The sequence below is a fragment of the Anguilla rostrata genome, chromosome 15 (assembly GCF_018555375.3).
Source record: "Anguilla rostrata isolate EN2019 chromosome 15, ASM1855537v3, whole genome shotgun sequence".
Taxonomy (NCBI): domain Eukaryota; kingdom Metazoa; phylum Chordata; class Actinopteri; order Anguilliformes; family Anguillidae; genus Anguilla; species Anguilla rostrata.
The window spans coordinates 28858858-28868843 of record NC_057947.1 but is presented as its reverse complement, the minus strand read 5'-3'; the positions used below and the strand labels follow the sequence as shown (position 1 = coordinate 28868843).

The following is a 9986-nucleotide window of genomic DNA, read 5'->3' as shown; positions in this document are numbered from 1 at the left end:
TATGGTTTAAATAATGCTGATCCAATAGGATATTTTGCAACGGACCACTGTCTCTTTATCAAAAACCTGCTGACTTCCTGTCAGCATATATGGTTGGTAAATGGAATTAGAAAACAAAAATACTGGTGTATTATTTAGTATTTAAATTGGGCAAAACTGGAAAAAACACCTCTTTTACTCAAATGGAAATTCCACATTATCTCTCACAAAGTTAATTATGTAACTACCTTAAGGTATTACTTCCTGACAATTTTCAATTTCAGTCATTAAAATGAAGCTCTCTGCTAAAGTCCTTTTTTGTATTATGCTATTTTTTATATTTTGTATTTTATGTATTAAGGAGAGGGGTAATGATTATTATAATTTGGAATTCCTTAATTACTGTAAACAGAACGGTTACTTAATAAAAGCTGTCAACAAAAATCAATGCGTCACGGACAAATTCATCAAGAAACCATGAATCCATTCATTGTTTGGAATTTAAGTGTCCTGTTCAAAATAACACATAAAAAAAGAACCTTCTTGTGGGTTTCCCAGGAGTCCATGCAGGTCTCGGTGGAGGCGTCCTCATCTCTCATCCGCCGGAGAGCCCCCGTCACTGTTGGATAGGCTCTTCCAGGCACTGCCTCTTGGATAGCCCTTTTTCAGGGACCTGTCTAGGTCAGCCAGAAGCTTGGGGGGTTGATCAGCAGTTCCTTCCTTCTGTCTGTTGCATGGCGTAGCTGTGTCTCTGATGTCTTTTGTAATTCTAAACATGAAAAAAAAAAAGATGTTGACTATAGCAATGTTCAAAGATTGCTAAGGTACAAAAATAAGGATGCTCCATCAACATACTTACATTACATTACAGGCATTTAGCAGACGCTCTTATCCAGAGCGACTTACACAACTTTTTACATAGCATTTTTTTTTTACATTGTATCCATTTATACAGCTGGATATATACTGAAGCAATTCCGGTTAAGTACCTTGCTCAAGGGTACAACGGCAGTGTCCTTACCCGGGAATCTAACCTACGACCTTTCGGTTACAAGCCCAGTTCCTTACCCACTGTGCCACATTCCGTCCCATATACTTAATAGTAGAACAGGTGAATACAACACCAACTCACAGTAAATGTAATGTGAGTAACACTAATTTCCCATAACCACCAAGTGCTGCACAATAATTTTCTGCATTTCCTGATGGTCTAACATGTGTTCGCACATTTGCAATCACCCCAGAGAATGGATTTCCCGGGTGGAAATTCCAGCTGCATGCCCAAGATAGAATCTACCTGCAGCCAGCTTCTGCTGTAGCACACACACACAAACACACTGAACCACCACCATGCTAATTTGACCTTCTTCAAACCAGGCTGGAACCAAGCTGGAAATTCCACCAGGGTTAATAAAGCAATTTAGGTCAAACATCACCAAACCTCATTATTACTCATTTAATTCAGGAAACAACATCAGCTGTGGACGACTGTTTACGCTTAAGGGATAAGTCTTAAGTAATCACATATGTGTTTGTTTGTTCGTATGTAGATAAAGTTGGTTTGCTCAGCGATAAGATAAGGATGTTTTTCTTAAGAGCGGATTCAGCGGGAACTGGAAGAATATATGCACAGCTGAATCAATGTAGAATGTGTTAAGTAGCAACATATGTTTGATGTAAAACACAGAGTGTATATATCAGAGAGCTTGCTACTTTGTTTCAGAAAAAGCACTGTATGGATTTATTGTGAATGGATTATTTCCTTAACAATCTGGATTTTATTTTCCCCCCCAACACAGCAGCTGCAGACTGTCAGGGGACGGACACTACTGCAGCACAACGAATGTAGGATAACAGCTTCCCTATATAGTGTCTTTGCTCTTGGTTGTTCTGATGTTGTGCTTCCTGTTTTTTTTTTTTTTTTTTTTTGTCATCAAGTTTTTGAGAAGTGTTAATAATTAATAAAGGCATAGCTAATCATTTACTTTGATGAAATTTACTATGCTTACATAATCCAGCAAGACGGTGAGTATTTTCTTTCACCACGTCTTTGGGATTACTGGGCTGTTTGAGTGAATGTATAAATTAATAAAAGAATAAATTATTTTCTCAACCATTTGCATTATATGTTTCCCGCGACACAGTTAATGTGTCGCGGGAAACATATGTGTCAATGTTAGGTGTCTTTATAACTACGCAGCTAGTTGCATGTGCTGAAATCAAATAACACAGGCTACTACAAGAACTGAATTCTGCTCCTCAAATCACTAACATTACGAGTTTCCTCTAAAACTATCCAGTATGAGCAGTCACGAATATTTAACCAGCTACTCCGCTTGCTTGCCCATGTCCTTTAAGAATTAACCACACCATAAAAGTTTAACCTGTGGCAATACGTACATTTAGATTAACCAGCAACGACGCAATACGGGTGTACTATTGAACTGGAAATCTCGTAACACGAGATTCTACCGTCAGTAGGACAGTAGGAGAAAGGTGTAGCGCAAATCGAAAGGATCGTGCTTCAGTCCGGCCAAATTTAAGATTAACTAAACTCAAGAATATCGCTGGCCGCTCCTCCAAATTAATATATGTTCTGTGTTGACAGGTCCACGGTTACATACCGTTTTTCATCTTGACTTTCCTGCTGAAATATAAACATCTCGTAAATATACACGGTGTCTCGGCTCGAATCCAGTCTTCAGCTTTTGAACGTAGTTCGAACGGACTACTATAAAGGGTGTTTTAACACAGTAAGTACATCGAGCTAGCGAAATTGACAAAGAATTAATTGATTAATTAAGAATAGGAAGGTAAGATAGATAAACACGTAAACATAAATCTATAAACATCTATTCACTTAAAATAACTGCTTGTTATTTCGAGAAAAAAAACTTTTCATTTTAGGCCTAATTCCCTGTTCCTTGTCAGAATCGGTTCCACCACGCAAAACTGTCAATCAGCTGTGGTTAAAACTATAGTTGATTATTCGTACCCTTGAAGTTTAATCCTTACAAGCACGTCACCTCTCGGCGACAAAACAGACGTTTCACAGGCAACCCACTATACATCGGAGGTAAGTGTACATACATATGCTACTGGGGTTGTTTTAATCTCCATATGTAGTACAGAATACCGATCTTCTGTATGTATGCTCCAATATAATTTACTAAATTTAAATAATAGATTTAATTGAATCATCCAATGTATTTACTCTTCCACCTGTGAGCTATTCGGCATTTTAAAAACGCCGTTCCTCGCTAGAAAGCGAGGGAAAATGCTTGAGTTTAAAAAAAGCACAGCAAAAGGTGGCAATTAAAAAGGTCGTATGAAAAATGCTGGTTATGGTTAACCCTGGATTTATTTCAGTTTAGTTTTAGAAGCAGTCTGGCAAATGAAATTGTCTACAGCTTTAATGGTGATTAGATGTGACAGAAATTCCATGCAAAACCAAATAACCAAAATTCATCGTTTGAGTTAAAAATATGTAGGCTGTAGTCTACATTTGCATGGCTTATTTGAAACCGTAGTTTAAATGATCGTTTTTGCAAATGTATGAATTTTAAAAATGTGCCTTACTGTTACCGTGGGATTTACTGGCGGTTTTTGTCCTGAGAGCGGGTCATAGGACTCGTGTGATCAACGGCTATGGGTTCTCTCTAAATCGACTGGCTAGAAAGCACTGAGATACTAGCGGAAGAGATGCTTCACTCTCTGTCTTCACGGGGGGGTGCAGATCACTACCATGGCCGAGAAGCTGCTGCTCATAGACACAGACTGTGGGATCGATGACGCCCAGGCCATAATGATGGCCCTGGCCGCTCCAGGGGTGAAGGTCCTGGGGATCACCTGCTGCTTCGGGAACGCCTCGGTGGAAGACGTCTGCCAGAATGTGCTCCGCGTGCTGTCTGTCTGTAACAGGAGCGAGGTGTGTGTGTGTGTGTGTTTGTTTTCTGTCCATATGACATGAGCCAATGGGCCATCACTAAAGCTTGTATCTGCCCAACATTTGGGCTTGAAGTTAACCCAACCTGTAGCCAGAGAAGTGGGATTCTTGTAAAGGACAGACACGTTTTCCTGTTTTCCTCCAGATCCCTGTGTTCCGGGGAGCGGCCACCCCTCTGGTGGGGAACCCCGACAGGCCCTTCAACCATTTTGGGACAGACGGACTCGGGGACGTGTTTGAGGACAGGGACTCGGAGAAGTGGAAAACTCCGATCCAGACGGAAAATGCTGTCAATGCCATGATCAGACTGGTGTCTGACAATATAGGACAGGTAGAAAACTAGTCTGAACTATTGAGACCTTGAGAAAGGAACTATGAATAAAATATCAAAAATTTCCAGAATAAGGGTGGAAATAAATCATGATTCCAACTGGGCTTCACTTGAATCACTTAACTTAAATTGTGCATTTTCAAATACCTTACACGTGCCCTCTTGTGGTAAGTCAGTGGTATTACCTTGAACTGCCACTGAAAGGTGGAAGTAACCCTTGGCTTCTTTTGGCAGGTTTCTCTTGTGGCAGTTGGTCCTCTCACAAACCTGGCTCTGGCTGTAAAGCTGGATCCCTCTTTCCCACAGAAGTTGCAGAAGCTGTTTATAATGGGGGGCAATATGGAAGGTGAGGGACTTGTATATAATGGGGGGCGGGGGGGGGCGGGGAATAAGGAAGCAGAGCAACTTGTTTCATCACAGAAGGCAGTATGGCCTATGCAGAGATAACGCTGAATCATTTGCGCGACCCCATGTACTTTGCCCCCCTTAGGCAAAGGGAACCGGACGGTGTGTGGAGAGTTCAACTTTGTAATGGACCCAGAGTCGGCTTACATCGTCCTGGAGGAGTTCCTCTGCCCCACTTACATTGCATCATGGGAGTTCACCTGTAGAAACAAGCTCTCATGGGTAGGAGTGCACTTCTTCTACTTTCTGTTTGCCATGGTTGTTTCAGCTGCCTCATGTTTTCCCGATAAAACGTGCCAAATTGTTTCCACGCACCGTTGAGTGTAACCAGTATTTTTCTCATCCTCCGCCTTTCTGGGACAGGACTTCTTCGACGAGTGGATCAGTCAGGACACCCCCGCCGCGAAGTTCATGAAGAAGATCACGTCGAAGTGTTGGGGGTACTCCAGGGACACCGTCTCCAGCAAGGACGTGATATCCGGGCCGGGCTTCGTGTCCTACGACTCCTACGCCGTGGCGGCCGCCATCGACGGCGGCGTGGTGACGGAGAGCGTGGAGTGCGCCGTGCGCGTGGAGCTGCAGGGGGCGCTGTGTCGCGGGATGATGGCCCTGGATCTCAGCCACAAGCTGAAGAAACCGCACCGGGTGTTCGTGATGAAAGAGTGCGACCTCGCCAAGTTCAGTGGGCTGCTGATGGCGGCTCTGAAGCTGCCCTGAGAGACCCAGCGGCCGTACGCTGCACTGCCAAGAACTAAATAAAACAAACGTACCTCTGATCGGTGACGTGACGATATGCATTTTCTGCTGTGAAGTTACTGGGCTTCATTTGAGGGCAATGCATACATGTCTTAACAAACCCACTACTGATGATTTACTGACTTAAGGAATTGCCCCTTCAGGTCATATGTTGAATATTTGTATAGAATGCAAAATATAAAGTAATAAAATTTTCATTGTGAGGCAGTGTTGTTGAAAATGTGCACGCAAAAAAAAGATTACACCATGACGTCTGTCCCATGTTTTATTTGCATGTGGTGACTGATATCACACTCTGAACATGACAGAAATAAGGGATTTATTGTGCCAACTGGAAATTTTTAAATAATACTCTCCTGAAAAAATCCAACAAACAGCCAAATTGTTTAAAAAAAAAAAAAAAAAACCTTTATCTTCTGTGTAGAATCTGGATTTTAAAGTAAGAAATACCATGGAACAGCTGGCTTTGGAGATCTTGTGACGGATGTTTCAGTTCCACGGCTGTTAAAACGCATTGAGGCCGATAAGGGCGCGTAATGCTCCTAACTCAGTCGGCAATAATAATAATTACTGTCCGGTAATCACCGTACCAACATCGAGTTCACCCGTTAACCGCTTGCTACTGGGCCAAAAGATGCTTTAATGCTATTTGCAACCAATGTAATGTGTCTGAGCGACTGGTGAGCGTTAAACAAAGTGCTTCTTTAGGGAGTAATACTGTACCATACAATACCAAAACAATGCAGTATTACTTAAAAGGGTAAACTTTAAAATTGAAAGAAAAAAATTAATCCCTATAAGGGCAATATTGTTCCTCATTATAAACATTTTCCTTTTTATGGAGGGGGAGTGGGCCAATTAAAAACTGGTTTTAAATAAGGCTTCCAAAAATAATAATAAAAACAGCACAAAACTTTCTGCCCCCCCACCCCCGATCCCCCCTCCCCCCTCCACAGAGGACAAAAATAGGGTGTGCCACTGGGATACTGTACGGTTTTGGCCCAGCACTTTGTGACCGGAAGCATCAACAGAATTTTTTTTGCATCTGCGTACAAATTCTGCTTTAAAAAAAAAAAAAAAATTTAAAAAAGTCCATGGCGTTCAATTCCTGCGAGAGAGGAGAATGCGGAGGGGGAGGGGCCTCAGTTGCCGTTGTCTGGGGGGCTGGGCCAGGGCTCGGAGCTCCGCCTACCCAGGGTGGGGCGCCACATGTTCCAGGGGTTGTAGGCACGGCCGATTTCTGTGGGGGTAGTGTTGTGCTGGGGCGGGGCCTCAGAACCGCCAATCAGGTCGCCCAGAGGGCCAGTGGTGGGCGGAGTGAAGGAGTGCAGGCTGCTGTCCCCGCTGGTGGACCATATGGAGCTGCTGAAGGGGGTGGTGGAGGACCAGAGGCCGCTGGTATTGCCTAGAATGGACTGTACAGGGATGCATGACGGTTAATGTCAAGGCGGACGTCAGTCCAGGTAAGACTGGCCAATCCCGACTGAGCATCAAGGCAGTGTTTACAGTCTGGGCAACAGGAGAACATGGGCACCACGGTGATAAGCATCAATCTAAACATGAGTCAAAGTTTAAAATAAGGGTCCCCAATCTTAACCAAAAAAAGGCTGATGTGGGTGTAGGTTTTTGTAGTAGCCCAGCACTTAGTCACCTGATTCCACGTATCAAGGTCCTGATTCAAGACCGTGATTAACTAATTAGTTGGATTAGGTGTCATAGTGCTGGGTTAAAACGAAAAACTGCACCCACACCGGCCCTTTTGAGATAAAATTGGGGACCCCCGTTTTAACACACAAAAAAGCATTTGGTGTACAAGCCCATTTTCCCTGGAATAATTTGGGCACAAGATGAAGAGCATGTGACAAGAAGTTACTTGCACAAACCTGCCGCAGAAGTTGCCTTCAGCTTGCTCAGTATCATTATCAAAGGAGAACGCTGAAGTTCATTACTGATAATTGCATGTTCTACAGTAGATGTAGTTGTAGAGGCCCCATGCAGCAGAGATGTGAATCGTGAATCTCTGGCGTTGGGGTAATCTTACCGCAGTGGGGGCCGTTGGGGACCCAGAGCTGCTGGGCCAGGAGTGCAGAGGGTCGCTGGCGGGGGCGTCCCAGATGGAGGAGGACACGGCGCTGAAGTCGGCCCAGCTCTGCTGAGGCTCCGGGCTCTTCGGGAAGGTCATATCGCTGAAGACTGAAACACAGGAGAGGCCTGGGCGTGACCCTGGGGAACTGACCGCGAATGGCCGCTGGGAAACACGGCATGACATCACACAGGCATGACTCCTCCCACTGCGCTCACCTCCGGTCAGGTTGAAGGTGTTGTTGGGTCCGAAGGCCGAGAAGGAGTTGACAGAATTGAAGTTGGGGATTTGGGTGCTGTCGATGGGGCTCCATAGCCCAGAGCTGAGGGGAAAGGGGAGCACAGTGTGAGGCCTGTTTTTGGGTGGGGGTTGGAGGGGGGGGGGGGGTGGACAGGGACAAGGGCACGCTGCTCTCACCTGTCAGAGCCGTCGCTCTCCACAGACATCATGTGGGGGAGGGTCACTTTCCCAGGAGCCTCGGCCTTAGTGCCCGCCCCCTTCACTGGCCCACTGCCTCCTGGGAAACAGAGAGGTGTACATGTAGTGCATTAAGCTTCATTAAAATGCTAATATGACCCATTCGGTTTCTCTGGGGGGACATAACTCCTGTCAGATCCAGTCAGAATTTACAGTTTTGCATGCCTGTGCAAGCAGTGAAAGATACAAATCAAATCAAAAGTTTTGTAATTGTGAACTGCATCACAAATCTTTGCATTTTTCCTGATTACCGTGTACCATCCACTGTGGTTTTCCACAGAAGTGTAGCATAACGGTTAGGGAAATGGACTTGCAACTACAAGGCTGTGAGTAAGCAACCGCTGTCATACTCCTGAGCAAAGTACTCAACCCAGACTGCGCCAGTAAACATCCAGCTGTGTCAATGGACTGCATTCAAGAAGAGCATAAGCTGTGTACCTAAGATGGACAAGACCATCTTCAAAATGGCTGAACCTGAATCCAACATCCAGCACTGACACCTGCAGCTGGTTTTAGATACGAAACACGGATGCGAAAGCTCACCTGGACTCTTGTCGTAGCCAGCTGCCACAGCGGCGAAGGTGGGGTTCCCATTTTTGCCAGGCAGAGAAGTCGACTTGGTCAACTTGTTCTTATTCCCGCTCGCACTTTTTACACCCGTCTCGCTAAAATGGAAGACAGAACAAGAAAATGAGGAAATGATACTGCTTAGTAATGGAAAGAACTAGAGATATGCTATATATCAGTTGTGGTCAGTGGTGAATATTTTATGGAGGGGGGGTTACCTGTTGGCGTTGACCACGCTACTGTAGGACCCACGGGGCACCAAGAGGGGGGCGGGCGGAGGAGAGCAGGTCCTGGAGATGGCAGAGATGGATCTCTTCAGGAAGGAGTCTGCGTTCATGGTCTGCAAGGAGATCTGCTGGAGGCTGTCTGCAGCTAAGAGGAAGAGAGGAGACGCGCATTCAAACCCCCTGAGAGAGGCCTGAGATTATTCCAAAATGGGGACAGTGTGGGGTGCAGGTACGGGAAGTTACAGAGGTGGTTGTGGTCTTGCAATGAACTTTCACCCAATTACAAAAAATATCCACAGCACGTAACAGGAGAGAGGCCGCAGTGAGTTTTCAACTAGGCCTGCGTACCATACCAAGAAAACCAAAAAGACCCAATGTTCTCAGCCAAGAGAGCCAAGCAAACGAGAGGTGATGTGACCTCAAGTGACCTCACACGCTCCAAACAATCTACTGAGCCACAATCACGTGTGTGGATGACATGCAGGGGTTTCAGCTACGAGCTCAGCAGTGATAAGGCCACAGGGGTACACGTCGCGCACGCCGCTGACTTCGTCGGACTCACAGCTGCCGGCTTTGAGGAGCGGGACGGAGTCCCACTCCGGGGGAGGGGAGTCCTTCTCGCCCTCGGAGCTGCTGCTGTTCCCCAGCTCCTGCACGGAGCCGTTCGACCGGAACTTTCCCAGGGGAGAGGGCCGGCAGTCCTCCGACTCCGACTTCCCACAGGGCACTGCTGGGAAAGGAAGCGCAATGTCACGACCCCACCCCTGAGTGTAAACCACAGAAAGGGGCGCTGCTCAGCAGCCCTGAGAACGCACTGGCAGTAAATATAAACGGTGAAACGGAGGGACCCACCTCTCTGCTTCTGTAAGTTCCTGGGTTTGGGCCCAGCCGCCAGCGCTGGGTGCACCAGGCTCTTGGCTGTGAACATTTTCCGCTGCTTGTTCTCCAGGGGTGTGACGTACGGCAGCTCCAGTGAGCTGGGGAGCCAAAGGGAGGATGGGAGGTCAGTGCTACACACAATTCTGAGGAACAGTAAGGACTCTCAACAAAAGGCTTCATATAGAAAAAGAAAGAAACGACTGACTGACTGACTGATTGACTGACTGACTGACTGACTGTGACTGACTGTGACTGACTGACTAACTGTGACTGACTGACTGTTACTGACTGACTGACAGATTGATTGACTGGCTGACTGGCTGGCTGACTGACTGA

At 45.9% G+C, this 9986-nt stretch overlaps 3 protein-coding genes across 8 annotated transcripts in view; 1 reads left to right on the top strand and 2 right to left on the bottom strand.

Annotated features, from left to right (window-relative positions):
- nme7 (NME/NM23 family member 7) overlaps window positions 1-2737 on the bottom strand; it is a 55045-nt gene extending 52308 nt beyond the window's left edge. Inside the window, 2 exon segments of the mRNA XM_064310292.1 lie at window positions 519-748; window positions 2604-2737. Of these exon segments, the coding sequence (XP_064166362.1) occupies window positions 519-578 (60 nt within the window). The 5' untranslated portion in view covers window positions 579-748; window positions 2604-2737.
- On the top strand, window positions 1784-5667 carry si:ch211-201h21.5 (uncharacterized protein LOC555526 homolog). Of its 4 annotated transcripts, none has more exons than XM_064310296.1 (6): window positions 1784-1824; window positions 3716-3907; window positions 4071-4256; window positions 4491-4602; window positions 4747-4883; window positions 5025-5667. In XM_064310296.1, exons 2-6 carry the CDS (start codon window positions 3725-3727, stop codon window positions 5376-5378), a joined length of 972 nt encoding a protein of 323 aa, XP_064166366.1. In that variant the 5' UTR covers window positions 1784-1824; window positions 3716-3724; the 3' UTR covers window positions 5379-5667. The 4 variants fall into 4 exon arrangements, with proteins under 4 accessions (XP_064166366.1, XP_064166364.1, XP_064166365.1 ...); XM_064310294.1 differs by lacking the exon at window positions 1784-1824 and adding an exon at window positions 2916-3055; XM_064310295.1 differs by lacking the exon at window positions 1784-1824 and adding an exon at window positions 3203-3302.
- A 1-nt stretch (window position 5668) lies between these two features.
- tmem131 (transmembrane protein 131) overlaps window positions 5669-9986 on the bottom strand; it is a 47930-nt gene continuing 43612 nt past the window's right edge. For 2 of the 3 annotated variants that reach the window (XM_064310288.1, XM_064310290.1), the window contains exons 34-41: window positions 9624-9748; window positions 9334-9501; window positions 8763-8916; window positions 8521-8642; window positions 7918-8017; window positions 7719-7822; window positions 7459-7610; window positions 5669-6832 (exon numbers count right to left, since the gene is read on the bottom strand). In XM_064310288.1, coding sequence (XP_064166358.1) covers window positions 6560-6832; window positions 7459-7610; window positions 7719-7822; window positions 7918-8017; window positions 8521-8642; window positions 8763-8916; window positions 9334-9501; window positions 9624-9748 — 1198 coding nt within the window. In that variant the 3' untranslated portion in view covers window positions 5669-6559. The remainder of the gene's footprint in view (window positions 6833-7458; window positions 7611-7718; window positions 7823-7917; window positions 8018-8520; window positions 8643-8762; window positions 8917-9333; window positions 9502-9623; window positions 9749-9986) is intronic. The other variant, XM_064310289.1, reaches the window with a different exon arrangement.